Here is a 20,039-nt window from a genome sequence, read left to right as displayed (position 1 = left end):
GAAGGGTGAAAAGAAGCAGAATTCGTATAAACTAGCTGAGAAGACTATTTTAGGTGGAGTTGTGATAATGGAGACAAGTCTTAAAATGTAATCTTCTAGTGTTGTAAGAGTAAAAGAATGCAACAAGGTGGTGAAGACTCCAACTGCGGTCAAAGGTTGTTTGAAGAAAGAGGACATCAACACTCACAAGAGAAGTGAGTCATTGAAGAATGTGCAGACAAGTGGTCAAGTAAAGTTCAATGAGAGTTTGAACTCAATGCATGTTTACTCTTGTTGATGGTTTGAGTTACCAGTTTAGAGTATACGAGTTAAGGTGGAGATCTCGAGTCTTGACTCAAGTTAATTATGATTTTTATTTATGGTGCTTTTAGCTTTGGGTAATTAATAGTTTGTGTAAAAGAAGAGTCTTGTTGGTCAACTTGTCTTATTGACCAAGTTTTAGAGTGTCTTGGCGCCCAAGTTTTGTAACTCTATAAATATATTGTTTGTGTGTGAATGTGTGTGGGTTTTTTTGGAAGAGAAGTGAGTGTAGATTTTTGAAGAGAGAAGTGAGAGTGAGTTTGAAGTGTTGAGAGTGTGATAGTGAGAATCAATTGGTGTATTGGGTTTTGGGTAGAGAGATTGAGATAGTTTGAGTTGGAATAAAAGAGGCCCGACCCAGCTAGATATTGACCAGGCCAAGCCGTGGAAAGAATAAGGTTTCTTTGCATCCAGTTACCTTAACACAAATTGACGCCTCGTGCGTTCCATACAGATTATTTCTCAATACAATTTCTTTCAAATTCATTAGAGTTTGAGTGTGTAATATTGGATTTTGAAGTAAAATAGATATCTCATTGTAGATTTGGATTTTGAATTAAATTTCTTTGTTTTTTATTGTATCTACTGCGCTTGGGAAGTGTCATCTTTTTTCTCAACACTATTAGACACACAATCTTGATTAGAAAACAAAAATAAAACAAACCAAACCCATCAAGGATAACACATGTTACCAAACAAGTCTTAACAGAATAATAGTTACATTGTCCTGACATTACAAAATCAAAAGAAATTACTAACCATATTTGAAGATTCTAATAATTGCATGATGTAAAAGATAGATGCAAAAGATAAGGAGTTAGAAGCTAAATACCTATACTAATGTTATAAACTAACCTATTTGGTTTAGGGTTGCTGCAAAAGAAAGAACTAGAGCAAACCATCCATTAAAGAATTGGGTCGCAAGCGCTTCAATGCACTTCTAGCTCTGCTAAGATCATCCTCTAATCTCTCATTATCGTCTTTCAGTGATTGAATTTGAGACCGTAGTTCCATCGACTCAATTTCTTTTGATTCGATTTCCTTCATTCTCGATTGCTTGGAAAGCTTAAGTTTCTCGTACTCCTTCATCTTGTTCCATGCTTCACTGAGTTTGCCATGGAAGTTCTTCAACCATTCCACATTCACATTTATATGTTCACTCTCATTGATAACTGTTTGCAGAGAACTCAAATGGTGGAGCCTTAAATTTTTTAGATCAAGGACTTTGAAATCTTGAACAGCTCTACAAATCTTCTCCAAGACATACGTAACAAATCCACTTGGTATTGTATTACAGTTTTGAGTAATCTCACCGTGCTTTTTTATGATAGAGCGAAGAGTTGAAGCAAAGCATGTTTTCACAAGATATTGCCCAGCTAGTTCTCTACAATCAGTAGCTGAGTTGATTTCACCCAAAGACTCGTTTTCAAGATTGTGTGGCCAGCCAATCCACGAGCTACAAATGCTTTTACTATAGGCACTTTGACCTGGTTCTTTGTAAGAATCTACAACATTTATTTTAACTCGACATTAGAAAAAATTATTAAATAGAAAAATTGAGCATAAAAATAAAATTTAAACTAACAATTTTGGCCTTGCATTTGGTGTAAGGAGGACTTAAAATCATAGCAACTTTTCTAACTCATTATTAAGTAAAAGATTTGAGAGAAAAACAAAGGAATGAAGAAGTCTATTTCTTAAACTACTAGATTTTGTGTCGATGTGGTAAGTAAAAAGCTCTCCTTTACTTGAAGAAACAACATACCTTCAGCAACATGTGGAAAAGAAGCACTCTCTCCAGTGATTACAGCCCACAAATAGTATTTATCATCGTATCCTACAGATCATTTAACAGAACAAATTATAAAGAGTACTCAGAACAGATAACAAAAAAGAACGATCAAACATTGAGTGATGCTTTAACTCACTCCAATATATGTGTGGAAGAACACGAGAAGAAAAAAGTAGAAATTTTGTGTCACCAACAGCAGTTCTTATGCCAAAATCTTGATCATTCATATAATCTATCAAGCGGCCAAAGAACTGATTATCACTGCAAGAAGTAAATGAACAAAAACGATAAATGAAGCAACTTTAACAAATATATAACATTAATTTGTAGCAAAACAACACCTTTCACTTTCTGATAAAAAGTAGAGGTCTATGATGTCGTCAGTTGGTGGAGAAGTATCGAAGCAGTTAGGCCAAACATCATGCCTTGGGATCATTTGTGCATGGAGCAATGTTACAGCATGAAATGCATTTGAAGAAAGCTTGGTTGACTTGTTAACCACACATACCCCCACATTCCCAAAGTTGTCATTGTCAATGCTCAAGCTTCCCCTATTAAGAAGATAGAAAGCTAATTTTAACTCACTCATGCTATCAAATATATATAAAAAAATTGCACTACCAAATGCACACTTGACATCTAAAAATGAAAAAAAAGTTGGACTAAAATCTTACCACCAGATGGGCAAAAGTATTTCTTTTGCATTGCTAGTATCACAATTTTCAACTGGTTGGTATGTCCATGACTTTGAGGAGGTAGTAGTACTAGCAAAGTGCTTGGTCGGTTGTTTTGGGTTTTCAATCCCAACCTTCTTATGTTTACCTTCTTTGATGAGAGTGCTGAGAGTGGAAGGACTACCGGCTGATTTTTTACTTTTAGTACCAATTCTTCTTGAATAAGTAATTATTTTGCAAGAGGGTGTCTGAGCAACCAAGGTAGTGTTATTCTCTGGTTTGTCTGAGCTAATATCACATGGATATCTTGGGGCACCTTGAGGTGGTATACACTCATTTCTCCTCTGAGATGAGACCAACTTAGAGTTTTCACGAGGAGCTGAATTCATCTTCTTCTTTGTAAACATTATTCCAGAGGACCTATATTAAAATTTCAAAACTATATATAAGAACAGTTGTTAACACAAAGATGTAAAGAAAAAACCAAAAAAAGAGAAGAAAGTGAATAAACAATGCTCATTACATCGAAACCGAGTACCTTATACTAATATACAAGGATTTAAACTTGGGTACCACATCTAACACTGAACAAAAGAAGAGAAAGAATGAATGACCAAGATCAATCTTATTGAGCTTAATGATCAATCTTATTGCTCATGGAAATGACTACAGCAAACTAAAATCTGTTAGAAAGCAATTCTAACAGATGGTATACAACCGAATACCACTAACAGATAACAAACTTTAAAAGCTCAACTGGGTGCCTTATAATTTTGAATCAAGTTCAAGCATAAGACAGTTTTAACCATAAATAAAAAAAAATAAAGGTCCAAAAAGAGCTTGCCTTGTTCGTTCTCTCCTGTATTTTTAGAAATTTTCTCATAAATCAAAAGCAAGCAATTGTGAACCAGGTGAATGGTGGATGAGCGTTGGGTGGTGTTTTGACCGTTTGGGGTTTTGGTGTAAAAGCTTATTGCAATCGTCCAACCAAGGACAGGACAGCGATGCTGTCCCTGTATGGTGTTGGCAGTGGAAGAGCAGGTGGCTGTCGAATGTGTACAATAGCCGTGGAGGTGTCCTTGCTCGATATATATATATATACACACACACACACATGAAGAGTAATTACAAAAAGTTCTTTTATTTTTGGCCTAAAAGGTGAGACAATGTATTATTAGTATTAGGTAAATATATTATTATTATTTTCTTTGAACATAAACTTGCAAAAATATGTCTTATCTCTCTGTTTTTGCTGAGAGTTAACTCTTAATTCAAATATATGTATTTACTCTTAATTTTAATTCAAGGACACAAAACTTTTACCACCCGAATTATCTTTTTTATCCAAAGCATTCCAATAATTTTTTTTTAAAACAAAGGTGAGATTTAGCTAAACTAATGTTGGGTTAAATATTACTAGTATGCAGTTTTTTGTTTTTAGCTCAAAATGGCAATATATTTGAAAATATCATTTCATTTGTAGAAAGCTTTTTCCTACACTTTCTGTCGTACTTTCCTTTTTCTTTTCTTAAGATATGTTAAACATGGTAAAATTCATTAATGAAGGAATGCATAAACATTCGATTGGTTTATAATTTGTATAATACACCTCATTTACTCAAAAATAATATAACAAACAAGATCAGATAATATACAAATGAAAATGAAAAAACTCTTGGCCAAATAAGAGTTAATCTAGTATGCAATTAGGATTAATATGCAGATAACGATACAAAAACTAGCCATGAGTCCTTTTATATCCAACAAACAAAGAAGAGGATTGTTATCAAATTGTTGGGAAACTGTAGAGCCTTGGTACACCTCCGGAGAAGGAAATGAACTTAAATACACATGCATACATATATATATATATAAATATTACATATATAAACTAAGGTGTACATACAGAGGGACATGAAACATATACTATCATATTGATCTTGTACTCCTTTTGATATTATATAAACTATGATGATTTTAAAAGAGAAAAATTAAAACTATAAATGAACAAAATACTATCAATGTGCAACCAACAAAAAGAGAGTTTCTTTTAGTATACGAGACTATAATAGTGATAAAGACACTCATGATTCACTATCAAAATGTTAGAAAATAATATGTTGCTTCTGTTGAAAATATGTGAACTATTACAACTCTAGACAAAATGGTACAAATAAAGCAAATATTGATTAAATATGATTACAACTCTATGACTAGCTGAGGCCACAACCCATTTATCAACACATATTTTTGTGCAATTTTCCAAACTGTTCCAAACAACTCCCAATTGATTTTGTAACCCCAAACACATTATTGGGGTTAAAACAAAATCTCCAACATCCATTTTACTTATGGATTTGAGATATTCAAATCAAAATTGTGTAACTATAAATCTACACAATAATGGGCAATATTTGGGAGTCACAAATTTGTTGATGGAGTTGTAACTCTCAAATATGTTACACATTTGAATACTACACACTATCTAAATGTTGTAATTCTCATTTGTATGTTACAACATGTGTACGTCCTGAAATTCAGCACAAGTCTTTTAGCCAACTCGGATACAGCTGGCTAGCCAAGAACTGTAATAGATGATCCACAAGTCCATATTTCCTCTATGAAGGCAGCACGACTCCCTAGGTCTATAGCACGAGCTGGTGAATACAAAGCAATAGGCACAAACTGAAAACGTTTATAAAACATAGCACCCGAGATACGAGCAGGCGCTGCACTCAGCTCAGGGTGCGCTAGAGATCTACCGCATCCTTGGATCTTTATAAACCTGGATACGTTATATAGACGTGCATGATCAGACATTACATGTCCACAAATCCCTGAAATCCCAGAAACGTAATATAATCTTGCATGATCAGACATCGCATGTCCGAATTATCCCTGAGGATCCATGATCATTTTTACCTAATGATTAGACTAGACCTTAGGATAAATTGTAATAATTATAATTAGTGTGAGATAGGTCACACTAGGGATTTGATTCACGTGACAACCCCAAGGCCTATCCTATCCATGGATTTTCTCTATAAATACTAAGACCTTGGATAGGGAAAGAGTAGTTTTGTAATACCAAAACTTTGTCAAAATTTAGAGAGAAAAACAGTAATAATACAGACTCGTGGACTATGTGGATTTTAACCTCCGAACCACGTAAAAAACGAGTGTTCTTAAGCATCATTTTCTTATTGCGGTTTATCATTAAGCACTAATCCATCCCTGTTATTTTCATAATTCACTGTTGGCAAAAAATTGCGTCAACAGTTTGGTGCTTTCATTGAAAGGTGCAGATTAGTGCTATTGTAAAATATTCAGATCAAAGTTCACCATGGTGGTTACTCGCTCGAGACACGGTAATGAAACGAATCATTATGGTGGGCAGGAGGCTTACCATATTGCTGTTTCCGATGAACATTGTAACGCCCTGGTTACCTCAAGACCGTTACGGTGAACGTTGAACTGTGAATTTAACTCGCTACCCGAGGTCTTTGGTTAAAAACGCGCTTCTAGGTGTTATTAATAGGTTAAGGTGGAAAATCAATCAAAAGGGAAGGATATATTTTATTTAAAACATAAAATTGTTCATGGACCCATAAAAACATTTACAAGTTGTTTACTATACAAAAAGGTCATTACTGTGTAAAATTTACAACCCGCCGATCTAAGCGGCAAAAATAAGGTAAACCCCCTAGTTCCCCTGAGAACTCCTTGGCCGTGGTGGTCAAGCGGTTGCATATGTACACAGCACCACATAAGCTCTCCACTCAAGGCTGGGTGAGCTTTTCTTTCCCTTTACCTGCACCACATAGCACCCATGAGCCAAAGCCCAGCAAGAAAACACAATGTTGCATGAATATAATATCAACAATAATCATAATAATCATTCAGGACTTTCAGTCCAAAAATAAAGGAGTGACAGTTGTAAAGTCACTAAAGTGGGTTTTGTTCCCATTAGCCATGTGACAATAGGGTCACCTGGGCTTTACAAATAAGTGATCTTTTCACTAGCTTATCAAGATAGGTGCTCGATGAACTAGTCACCAATATAACCTACCGCATGACCATAGAGTCACAACCATGGGATTTCGCTCCCTAGCCACGTGACAAGCAGTCACCTAGGCCTTTGGCACTGGCTCTGAGTAACTAGTCCTAGACTAGTCAAGCGCTTATAATTTTCATCGACCTTAGGGTCGGTCCAGAATTAATGCTCCTAGAGTCATTCAACGTTGATATCGATTAGATCTAATCTTTTATCGGCCCTGCGTTCATGACGCTTATGCCGTTTCTGACTCTCAGGTTAGTAATACGCGACCAGTGCCGACCTTGACTAGTCAGTGCCATACACAAATAAGCAAGATTTGCTAAGCATTTAATATGCAATCAATGTCCACATTTAATAACCAACATGCCTCAACAACAATCATGCATGTCATATACACAGGGTGTAGTTTTCTTACCTCAGATTTGAGCGAGAATGAATAAAAGAACGACCCTTGAGAACGATAAACTTTTAAGTCCTTTGGCGGTCACCTAGTCATAACCAAATATGGGACACCATCAATAAAATGAATAACAAAGGTTCCCAAGCCAAGATCTAGCCTCCGGGACATCGAACCCTACTAAACCGGGCAGTAGGAATGATCCAGAGGCCTAAAACTGAGTTCCCATGATCAAAACACCCAATTGGCCCCAAAAACCTCCATGAGCCGCGGCCCTAGAATCTTGAGCCTCGGCCCCCAGCCACACCAGGAGCAAGCACCGCGGCGCCCACTACTCAGTGCCGCAGCCCCCAGCATACACAAACCTCACCTCTTTCAGCATCGAGCTTGGGCCGCAGCCCCACCTGGGAAACCTGGCATAACTCTGTTTTCTCCCATTTTAAACCTTCCAAAAACATACCTAAACATCTCCAAATCCAAACATCAAACTTCCCAATGATCCAAAATCATCAAATCTCGAAGCTTAAACGAACCAAAAACTCATCAATACACAAAATCCAAATCAAAGCTTAGAAACTCTAAAACTCAAAACTTAAAGCTTGAATTATCTTTAATTGGGTTGTTTCTCGTTAAATCCTTCAGTCAAGAAGCTTCTAATTTTTCCTAGGACCGCTATGCCTCGATCCTCGCTTGATTCCGACTTCTAGAACTCAAGATTTTCTCAAAATTGCCACGAACGGTAAAAGAACTAACATGAAGAGAGAGAAAGGTGTTTTAACGTACGGTTTCTTTCTGACGAACTACTTCAGGCTTAAGTAACTTCAAATAAAACCTAATACTCGGGGTCCCAAAAACATTCCCCAGGGAAAAATAGTCAAAACTCCCAGAAGTTCCTCCTAATCTCAATAACTTCCAATATATCATCAAATAAACATTCCCATTATCCAATATCCCAATAATTGACCCCGTTATGACAAAACCGCCAATTTGCAACATAGGACCGTCTCATGCCGAATAGCTCGAATATATCCTCATAATAATGGGATCTCATCCATAGATCACAATATGCACCAAAATACACAAATATGCCCTCAATGGGCCAAATTACCAAAATGTCTTAATAATCAAATGTGGACCACATGCATGCATTTAACATCATATTATAATATAATTCACATAAACATGCATATAATCATTTAATGACATAATTAAACAATTATGGCCCTCCCGGCCTACTAATCCAGCCATTAAACCGCATTAGGGATTTCGGGGCTATGACGCCCCACGTCACTATGGCTGCTTTTTGGAATGACGACTGGCCCTACAAACCAACACGAGTCTTTTCAGCATGCTTTGTCCTCACTCACATGCTTCCTAGGAAAACTTCCGAGGAGGTCACCCATCCCTAGATTACCCCAGGTCAAGCACGCTTAACTTTGGAGTTCTTAAGTGATGGGCTACCGAAAAGAAGATGCATCTTGTTGATATAGGTAGTACCCATCTATCCATTTAAGCCCTCTTCAACTGTGCAGTCCCATACCTACACAGTCTTAGAATCATCACACTTGACCTTCCCCAGGTGGTGTGGGATTGCACAGCTTACCCGGTCTTTCCCTTTACGGATCACGGGATTCTGACTGTCACAGGGGCATTACAAACATAACCCTGAAATCCAGAAACGGTCGGGAAAACAACGGATGGGCCATGGCGACACTGGGAGTTCAATATCATTGCCGTCGAATCCGAACCTGGATTACTTGACTGCGGTAGAGTTGGAAAACATGCAATTAAGGAGCCATCTAGCCAAAGCAAACAAACCTATTGAGGAGGTTCTGGCTCGGCTACCCTTTCTTGCAAACGATGTTAACGTCGAAAAGAGGCAAGGTGGAACTCATAAGTCCCGCCGGTATAGTCGACCCAGACCAAGTCGGTCGGTTAGAACCTTGACCCCAAGTTCTGCGCCCATGGCACAAGATCACCAAGAAATCCCGTTTGATGGCCTTCCTAAGGGCCATTGGCAAGTCAGCCGGTCAGTTAGGACCTCAACCCCAAGTTCAGTACCACCGTCGAATGCGCCTGGAAACGCCCATGGAAACCCACGTGGAAGGTCTAGGGCAAACTCGCAAAGACGGCATGTTCCAGCCGACCCCCCTGCGTCACGATCAGATCGCCAGACACAGAAAGTTAGAAATGGTGGAGCAGAGCGACCGCGAGCTAATTTGGTCCGTCCTGACGGAATAAGAATTGCCTCGCTAGTTAGGCATCCCTCGTCGCCCATAAGGCATCCTACACCACCTCGTTCTACGTGAAACGTTCCTACCTATAAGGATAGCAGGAGAAATCCTCTTCCCGCTGCCCTACGGGCACGCAGAAATATCTGAGATCCTCTTCCTCAACCGCGAGCTCTAAGTTTCTCTAATGGAAGCTATTGGACTGACGGCCGTCGAAGTGGTAGGTCCGGAGCAAATTTGAGAAATCCGCTGAGTTTGGCTCAGAGCCCTCGAGTCGATCCACAGACCGATCTACGAGATCGCCTAAACTCACAAAGGAGAAATCCAGCCCACGATGGAGTCAGTGGCACTCACCATGAGAGAGGTCCTTCCGAAGTACATGATAACGGGAATGTCCCACCAAACCAAGCTCGAACTTGGAGGGACAATAACCCATTGAACGCGTACGACTGAATGGGAGTTGTTGATCAGCCCCATAACAACCAGGGAACCAAGGACCAAACCCTAGAAAGTTTAGCCCACATGGAGAAGCTGATGAAAAGACTCCTATTAGAGAAGGAAAAAGACGAATATGATTCAGGGGATGAACTCGAACTTTTCGCCCCCAGCATCGTAGCAACAACATACTTACCGGGTTTCAGGATGCCCCATTTGTCAAAATTCGATGGAGATGAGATTCGTCCGACCACTTGGGAATGTTCAACACCCTGATGATGGCCCACAATATTTGTAACGCCCTGGTTACCCCAAGACTGTTACGGTGAACGTTGAACCGTGAATTTAACTCACTAATCAAGTTCTTTGGTTAAAAATGTGCTTCTAGGTGTTATTGATAGGTTAAGGTGGAAAACCAATCAAAAGGAAAAAATGTATTTTATTTAAAACATAAAACTATTCGTGGGCCCATAGAAATGTTTACAAGTTATTTACAATGCAAAATGCTCATTACAGTTTGAAATTTACAACCCGCCGATCTAAGCGACAAAAATAGGGTAAACCCCCTAGTTCCCCTGAGAACTCCTTGGCCGTGGTGGTCAAGCGGTCGCATATGTACACAGCACCACCTAAGCTCTCCACTCAAGGCTGGGTGAGCTTTTCTTTCCTTTACCTGCACCACATAGCACCCATGAGCCAAAGCCCAGCAAGAAAACACAATAATGCAAGTATATAATATCAAATGATGATCATGATAATCATACAGAGTTTATAGCCCTGAACAGGTGAGTGAATAACACGTTGTGGTTACATTAACCATGAAGGATATAACTCTTAATTAGATGAGTGATTTAACACCTGAGGTTCTGGTAAACCATAATGAGTGACTGACGACCAAGTCACTAGCTTAAACCAATGAGTGACTGATGGGTAAGTCACTAACTTAAATAGATGAGAGACTGTTGGGTAAGTCTCTAGCTTAACAGATGAGTGACTGATGGGTAAGTCACTACGGGGCTCAACACCCATAGCCATGTGACTAAACAGTCACCGGGGCTCGCTGGCCCTGGCTCTAAATGACTAGCCTTTAGCTAGACAAGCACTTATAGTATTCATCAAACTTGAGGGGTGTCCAACATTAATGCTCATTCGAGTCATTCAATGCAGATGTCAATGAGATCTAATCTTTGTCGGCTTGCATTAACACGCTAAGACCATTCTTGACTTATGAGTTAATACCATGTGACCAGTGCTCAGTACCACTACCGAACTTGACTAATGAGTCACAGCTTCACAGTTGATACTGACACCATTTCCAATTCTGATTATTCAGTCAGTGCCATACACAAGTGAGCAAGATTTTCTAAGCATTCAATATTCAATCCATGTCCACATTTGAACATTCAACATGCCTCATGAATAACCATGCATGTCACATATGGGGTGCAGTTTTCTTACCTCTGATTCGAGCAAGAATTAGTAAATGTTAACTGAGGTTTTCGATAACTATATTAATAAATATTGTTGAAAGGTGATAACGATAAAAGTAGGAGATTAAAACGGGGTTTTTATGTGGTTGGGGCGTTAATGAGCCTTAGTCCACGAGTCTGTAGTATTAGAGCTTGGAAAACCTTTTACAATGGAGTTTCTCTCTGTATTTTGATAGAGTAACTGTATCTTAGTTGAAGAGAGATCCTTTTTCCAGTGTTCTATAGCCTGTATTTATAGGCTTAGGGGAACACTGGGTCTAGGCCGGGTATGACCCGGGCCCATCAGAGATATGGATATTCTTGGCCTTTCTAGTGAAAGCCCAATATACAAGATAAAACAAACATGAACTCTCAACCAGCTAAGGCCCAATAAGTTGACCCAAGAGCTATATCTCGCCCGACAAAATGGTGCTTTTGGTCTGGACACTTCGGGTTACAAGGCAGATTCGGGGGACAAGACTAGTCAGAGTACTTGGCAGCGCTGATCTGAAACAACGGCGTGCAATCCCGAGGTGGCCTTTTCTGCAGGTGAAAAGTGGGGACAACGCCCACACGGAGTGGGGCGGCTTCAGGGTCCTGGACGCTTGGTCCCTCCAACCAGGGACGATGTGATCCGGGTTTGTTTACCTTTGTCCCTCTTCATTTACCACAGGCCCGGACCGTACCAGGGTCCGGGACCAGGACGCGTATGTCGCGTATGTCGCGGGGAGTTTGAATGGTCTGCACGTCTCCCGGATGACTATCCCGGATGATGGTACCCGGAAGACCATACCGGATCCCCCTAACGGGTCCAGACATGCACCCCCGGGCCCGTACCCCTCTTGGACATTCCCGTACCAAGAGGCCTTGGGCCGGGCCTGCATGCTGAACAGCCCCTGACCATGGGCCTGGACGAATGTCCCGGGTCCATGCAAGAAATGGAGATAACATTTACCCCCCAAGCCTTCGCCTAGGCCTACCAGGAGGAGGTTTGCATCGCCCCCAGGACGCTCGCACGGTAGCCTCCCCGGTTCCTGCTTGGGATCGCGGGTCCGTGACAGCGGGCTGTGATACTGGCCGTATGCTTGGTCCGGGCTGTTTACCAATATCCGGGGACGTTTACCTTTGTCTCGCTTCGTGGTGAAGGTACACGTGTCACCAGGCGATTGCTGTACAGGTCTTGAAAGGTCGTCTAGCCCTCCCAAGGGTCGCTAGGCCTAGGCTAGTGTGTCGGCACACGTCACGAAGCATCCCATCCGCACGGGGGTCCATCATTAATATCCATGGGATGAGGTGGACTGTAGGATGGGGAGACCTTTGGCATCCGCCCCTCCTGGGCCGTTAGATCCGAGATGGCGAGGATCCAGTTTGAGGGGGCTCATAAATACCTCTGCGTGACTCCTGACCATCCGATGGGGAGACATCTGTCCGTTGGATCGGAGGCCAGGATTTGGGGCCATTATAAATACCCCACGAAAGCCAATTTGACACTTTTACACTTTCGAACCAAGTTAAGAACCGACAAGCTTTGCTCAAGCCTTGCATGTCCGACATCGCCGACTGCATACACCACCTTCTGCTGACTCTGAGCCGCCGCCTGTTCCCCAGAACCCCAACTTCTGCCCTTCTACCTGAAGACGCGTCTTGGGCCTGTCCTGTCGACGAACTGCTAAATCGGCTACACCATTTCAAGAACGAAGTTCTGCCGTCCTTACAGTCGGATGACCACCACCTTCTACGGCCAACAACTCACAATAAGTCCCCTTGACCCTCTTGACGACTATATGTACTTATGATGTTCTTTTAATTCGTGCGTTTAGGCTTTATATTTAGGAGTTGTTAGGAAGGCCGCCTAGTTTGGGTTGCTCTGTATCCAGATGCTTCCCGGACAGAGGGCGGGTCTTAGTAGTTTCTTCTTTCCCGATCAGGGTCCCTGGGCTCTACGGTGTCATGGACCTGATCCAAAGGGCCTCCAAGCAGTCCTTAGGAGACCCCCCATACCTTGACCGACTTTCTTGGGTTTAGGTACTGACTGCTTGGCTTTCTTTCTTTGTTCCCAGATCGTCAGCTATGGCAACGAGCGTTACGCTCCATTCTGAAGAAGAGGTCAATAGGGCCCCTGTCGTCGTTCCTGGATCCCAGACGCCCAAGGGCAACAGGTGGGAAATGGACGTGACGCCCAACCTGTTTCGGAATTACCGGATGATGCTACTCCTGGAGCAGTGTCTGGGCATCGAATCAACTCCTGGAATCTTTCACAACCGCATGGCCAGGATCGAGGAGTGGGCGCATACGTCTGTGGAAGGATTCGGGGCTTGGACCGCCGGTCACATCAGCGCGGGAGCTACGCTCCCGCTTCACGTCTATTTCGTGCGGTTCTTGACGTACGTGGGAATCGCACCATTTCAGCTTCTACCTCAAGCGTACCGGCTACTCGCTGGGTGGCGGGTGTTTTGCATCGTGAAGGAGGTCACGGAGCCTACCCCTATGGAGATCCTGTACTTCTACAAGCTGGAGCCGCAGGTCAACGTCAAGGACAAGGCCCTGGATGAATTTTATAGACTGAAGCCGCGGAGTGGCTATCCCGCTCCTACCAGCTCCTGGAGGCATCCCCCGGATGTCAGGCATTACTGGTTCCTGACGTCCGGGTTCCTTGTGGACAAGAACCCCACACTGCTGCTGGACTTCCAGCGAGTGGGTAAGTATTTTCCCGGTCCTCTCTTTTATTCCTTATCCTTTTTCGTCGTCTCTTATCATATCTTCTAGGTGGCAGGGCCTTTCGCTCAAACTCCCCTTACTGAGTTCATTATGGAAAGGAGGAGGTTTTACTCCGGGTTGAGCGCGGAGGATCTAGATGTGGGTGGCTACGTCACGGATGACAATCTCCGACTGGTCGGGATGCTCGTGGCCACCCAAACCATTGTTATCCCGAACCTTCGGGGCATCCCCTGCGAGAAGAACGTCGACGTCCGGAGCAGTTGGCCCTGGACCACATTGCCAGTGTGGAGAGAGTGGCGTGAGCCGACGCGGCCCGGCGCAAGAAGGACCAGACCCCGACAGAGGCGACCACCTCAGGGGAGCTGGAGGAGCTCTTCGAAGATGCCCTACCAAACATTGGGACTCCCGGGGCTAGAGTATCGGGGCGAGGTAACTCCCCTTTAATCTTAACTTACGCTCCCCGAGTCAGGGACTTAGCTAGGGATAGGCTAGTACCCCCGGGCCCCGCGTTTGGGGCCAATGGGGAGATGAGACCTTCAATTCGCATCCCCGTAGGCTCGGAGGTCCTCATGTTCTTATCCGGGTTCATTCAGTACGGGGGTTTCCTGAACTCGGACGACATAGGGGATCGGGTCCATTCATTTTCTTTAGAGGAATTGAGTCGCGCCCGGGGCATAGATGATGGTTCGTCCCGGGTCATTTTTAGCTTTGACATGCGTGTTTTTGTTTCTGTTTGGTTTATCATCCTAACTCCCTTTTCTGTACTTGTGCAGGGGGTTTCGATATGTCAACCCCTGCCAGCGAAATGAGGCGGCTCCTCAAAGACAGGGAGGCCAAAAAGGCGGCCAGGAAGAACAACGAGGTGACGGACCCGGAGACCAACCTCACCAAGGAATTGTCCGGGATGGAGCTCTGTCCCGGCGGGGGAGCCCTGGCCGCGGTCCCCATCCAAGCCGTGGAGCCGGCTGCAATCTTCGCCCCTGCCCAGCACCCCGTAATTAACTTGGAGGCAGGCGTAGCAGTCAGCCAAAGCTCGGGGAAGAGGGGCCCGGACGCTGGCGCCGGTGAGGGCAACACCGGGAAGAGGCCCCGGACTAGGCGAATTGGCTCGGCTGAAGAGTCACATGGTGAGAGTCGGCTGGCTGCGAAGGAGGTCCCTGCACTGCCCATTCTCCCCATACATCCGACTCTTCTCGAGAAGGGGGAGTCTGCCTTGCGGGATGAGCAGTCCCAGCTGATCAACAGGACTTGTGAAAACGGTCGGGGCTGGAGGGACGAAACTTACAGAGCCCTGATGATCCGCCGTCAGGTTGAATTCATGGAGCGTCCTGCCGAGTTCAGCGCTCCTTAGCCGATTGTGGATTGGCCAGCCGCCGAAGCGGGCTTCTGCCCTAAACTCGGACAGGACACGACCCCCATGGCGGCTGACCTGCTAGACCAGGTGGGGAACACCATGTACAACCTCTAGCTTAAGAGGTACGCCACGATAGCCAACCCGAACGTCTTGTTCATCTCCCAGGCTCTCCGCCACCAGGCCACCGCGGTAACTTTTACTTGTCTTCTTATATTCCTTCCCTTACTTGTTGATGAGGATTTTATTTTCTAACTTTTCTTTGCTCCAGGTCAACCTGTTGTCCCATCGAAGTGCCGACCTAGTGGCCGAGCTAGCCATGAAGATGGAGACGGCCGAGCTGGAGCTGGAGGCGGCCGTGAATCAAAGGGAGGCCGCCAAGGAGGCCCATGGCTGGGAGTTGGCCCGTGCTCAGACGGAGTGCGAGGAGTTCGACTGCGCCAAGGCCGGACTGGAAAATGAGTTGTCCCGAAAATCAAAGGAGGCCAATGAGCGAGAAACACTCTTGGAGGTGGCCGCGGCTCAGTCCGTCCTGGATAAGGAGGAGATCCAGGCCTTGAAGGTCCGGGTTTGCGAACTGGGCGACTCTCTCCTTGGGGAGAAGGCGGCGCACGAGATATCCCGCCGCGAAAAGGAGGAGGCCGAGGGCTTGCTTGATGTCACATTTGATGAGGCCATTTACATGGCCTGGTGCAAGGACAAGAGTATGAACCTCCTTGTCTTCCCTGATCCAGAGTCGAAGCAGGCCGAGTTCGAGGCCAAGGAGAAGGAGGACGCGGACCTCCGGGCGGACGATTTGTAGGCCCGAATCTCGGCCTTGTAATTTTATTAGTATTTTCGGCTTGTAATTAAGTTCAAAACACTGCTACCTTCTCTGGTTTTTATGTAGGCTTCCTTTCGTTGTTTTGAGTAGAAATTTCATTTTGTTGCCGCGACTAACTGATTGTGAGGGTTTAGTTCTGGTTCCAACGGCCTGGACTAAACCCAACGACAACTCATCGAGTTTTTAATCTTGGCACCAAGTCCAGGGCCATCGGGGCTTAGTTTAACCCGGAACCTCGTTTCTCCCTTTATCAGTCATACGCCATGGCTTTTCCCTGGGGAATGCCGGATGCTCTTTTTCCTCGGACCCCACTCATCCGGAGTTGCGTGAGCCTTGGGCTCGGTCCGTTACAATTATCTATCCCCAGACACCGGTTGTCCGGGGTGGGCCGGCCTGGGGCCCGGTCCTCTTAACTTTATACCCCCAGAATCGTTCGTCCGGGGTGGGCTGGCCTTGGCTCAGTCCTCTTTGTTTTAATCCTCCGGACATTGTTCTTCCGGGGTGGGACCGGCCTTGGCTCGGTCCTATTTGGTTATACCCCCCGGATGTTGTTCGTCCGGGGTGGGACCGGCCTTGGGCTCAGTCCTCTTTAGTTATACCCCCGGACGTTGTTCGTCCGGGGTGGGACCGGCCTCGGGCTCGGTCCTCTTTATAATATACCCCCGGACATCGTTCGTCTGGGGTGGGACCGGCCTTGGGCTCTGTCCTCTTTAGTTATACCCCCGGACATTGTTCGTCCAGGGTGGGACCGGCCTTGGGCGTGTGCCCCGCCAGGTATTTGTTTATACCCGGGATACCCCCCCGCAAGTGAGCGGAGACGGGTCTGGGGTCACTTCAGGAAGATTAGCATAGTTTTACAACACCTCTTTACGACGTTTTGCACACGCCATTTTCATTATTTGAAAAAGGGTCGCCCTGAGGCGTACATTGTTTACAACTAGAATATCAAACTGGGAACCGCTCTCCTGACTACTGATAGTATTTACGGAGATGTTTCGCATTCCAGGCTCGTGGGACTTCCGAGCCATCAAGCCGCTTTAAGAAGTATGTCCCGGGGCACACCTCGTGCTGAATCTCGTACGACCCCTCCCAATTTGGGCCCAGAACCCCCACTCCCGGATCTTGAGTAGCAGGGAAGACTCTTCGCAAGACCAAGTCGCCAGTTCCAAACTTACGGGTTTTGACTTTAGAGTTGAAGTGCCGCACGATCTTCCCTTGGTACATCTTCAGCTGCACTTGCGACTCTTCCCGGATCTCTTCGATGAGATCTAGTGATTCTTGGAGTAAGGCGTGGTTCTGGGCGGGGTCATACGTGTCTCGTCGGTGGGACGGGATGGTCGTTTCGATCGGGATGACGACTTCGTATCCGTAGACCATAGAGTAGGGGGTGTGTCTGGTTGACGTCCTCTCGGTCGTCTGGTAAGCCCATTGTACGCGGGGCAGTTCCTCGGGCCATTTTCTCTTACAGGCCTGGAGTTTTTTCTTCAGCGTCCCCTTCAGGATTTTGTTCACGGCTTCTACCTGCCCGTACCATCCTCTCAGCAGGTGGGGGGGGGGGGGATCGGTTCGACGAAGTCCTCAACGGGTTCATCTCGGATCAAGTATATGGGCCGGGCCGACACATGGTAGCACTTCCGGGCGCTCTTTTGGTCCCCCCGGACAGTTCCTACCCCTCCGCTGTCGCATGGGAACTTCATGCAAAGATGGCGGATGGAGGTGACGGCTCCAAACTCGACCAATGCGGGCCGGCCAAAGATGACGTTGTAAGCGGTGGGGCAGTCCACCACTACAAAGGTGCAGAACTTGAACGAGTGCTGCAATTCACTCCCCAGCGTAACTGGCAGCTGGATCTTTCCCATGGGGAGAAGTGCATCTTCGTTGAAGCCATAAATCTGGGTCGGGCACGATGCCAGATCCGATTCAGTCAAGCCAATGGCAGTGAAAGCGGGCTTGAACAACAGGTTGATGGAGCTTCCGTCGTCCACCAACACGCGGGACACCAACTTATTGGCGATTTGAGCATCTATGACCAACGGGTTGTGGTGCGGAAAGTGGACATTGCGGGCGTCGTCCTCCGTGAAGGTGATGGGGAGGTTTATCAACTTAGGGCGCTGAGCCGGAGCCTGGACAAGGGCGCACACCTCCTGATCGTGGTCTAGCTCGCTTAGGTAGCGCTTTTGGTCATTCCTGGATGGCCCTCCCAGGTGAGGTCCGCCCGAGATGTTGGCCACATGCCCGTCAACTCGAGGGGGTGCTGCCCCGGAGGGGTAGGGCATTCCGGGGCCGGGAACCTACGCGACGGGGGTCCCCTGAGGGGCCTGCGTCGGGGGTCCCTGTGCATATCCTCCCTGGGGAGGGTATGCCTGGGGCGTTCCCGGGACCGTGGGTTGTCCGGGGCTTGCTGACAAGCCCGGGACTCCCACGGGCATCCTTACCCGCTGGTGGAGGTGCCCCAGCTTGAAGAGATTTTCAATCTCATCCTTGAGCTGCCGGAATTCATCGGTGGTGTGGCCCACATCCTTGCGATAGTCGCACCTTTTGCTGGTGTCTCTCGGATTCCTTCCTCCTTTGAACATGGGGCTAGGCTTCCGGTAGTGAACCGCCCTTTCTGTGCCCAGGTAGACGTTCTCCCTGGTGTCCACCATATTGGTGTATTCTGAATATTGGGGCTCGTAGCCCCTCTTTCCCTTCTTGACCGGCTCGGATCGATTCTGGCCTTTGCCCGATCGCTTCCCTCGAGAGGGGTTCACGCTCGCCTCAGTCACTCCCGGCTGTGACTGCTGGGCCCCGACAGGGGCCATGCTGTGTCCTGCTAGTGTGACGCCATAACCGGAGAAGTGGGTGGATTGGACCGGGGAATACCCTGAAGTGGCAGGGCCGTACACTATAGGGGTGTAGCTGACCCCGAGCGCGACGACCGGTCCCGGGGCGATGGGGGGCACGGTATAGGACTGTGCCGGTAACTGTCCCCCATATCCCGGGAACGTCTGGGGGATGGGCTGCGGAGCAGGAGGCCACCCGAAGGCCTGGATCTGGGCTTCCTCCCAATTGATGAATCCTTGGACCCTCCTGATGAACTCTTCCAGGGTAGCGGCCTTGCTACGCTGCATGTCATCCCAAAGGGGGGACCCGACCCGGATTCCGGACTGTAGTGCCACCAGGCACTGTCCGTCGTCCACCTTCGTCTTGGAGGCTTCTTCCGTAAAGCGCTGGATGTAGGCCCTCAGTGTCTCCGCGGGGAGTTGCTTGATATTTGCGAGAGCGCTGATCTGTATATTCATCCTCATGGCGGCCACGAACTGCTTGCAAAACGCTGACTGCAGCCCGGACCAGGATTGGATGGATCCCGGCTTAAGTCTCTTCCACCACTCTTCGGCGGGACCGCCCAAAGTGATCGAGAAGCAGAGGCACTTGCCGTTGTTACTGACATGGGCCACTTTCATGAGCCGGTTGTATCGGGACAGATGATCCCAGGGGTCGGTGTTTCCAGTATAGGCGGTGAGGCTTGGCATCTTGAACCCCTTGGAGAGTATGGCGTCTAAGATGTGCCTTGCCCAGGGCTCTTTATCCTCTTAATCGGAATCGGTGTCCGCGCCTTCTTGCTTGCGGACCAGACAATCCGTGACCTTTTTCAACGCGGCCATCTGCTCCATGAGCTGCCTGGCCGTGTCATCTTCTAGGGAGATTCTTTCGTTCCTCCTGTCGTTGATGTCATTCCTGAGGTCGCCACCTCGGGGGAGGATCTTTTCCTTGCGAGCCCGCTCTTTCTGAGCGTTCAGTCCGTCGCGTAAG

At 46.2% G+C, this 20,039-nt stretch overlaps 1 protein-coding gene across 1 annotated transcript; it reads right to left on the bottom strand.

Annotated features, from left to right (window-relative positions):
* Positions 1-1,033: 1,033 nt before the first annotated feature.
* Positions 1,034-3,177, bottom strand: LOC133803594 (uncharacterized). Its single transcript, XM_062241689.1, has 5 exons — positions 2,767-3,177; positions 2,434-2,643; positions 2,229-2,353; positions 2,066-2,137; positions 1,034-1,805 (listed from the first exon to the last, which is right to left on the bottom strand). The coding sequence occupies exons 1-5, from the start codon at positions 3,171-3,173 to the stop codon at positions 1,189-1,191; spliced, it is 1,431 nt and encodes a 476-aa protein (XP_062097673.1). The 5' UTR covers positions 3,174-3,177; the 3' UTR covers positions 1,034-1,188.
* Between the last annotated feature and the right edge of the window lie 16,862 nt (positions 3,178-20,039).

This window comes from Humulus lupulus, chromosome X (genome assembly GCF_963169125.1).
Source record: "Humulus lupulus chromosome X, drHumLupu1.1, whole genome shotgun sequence".
Classification (NCBI taxonomy): Eukaryota; Viridiplantae; Streptophyta; class Magnoliopsida; order Rosales; family Cannabaceae; genus Humulus; species Humulus lupulus.
Note: the sequence above shows the minus strand (reverse complement) of the source record. Positions and strands in the feature narration are given on the sequence as shown.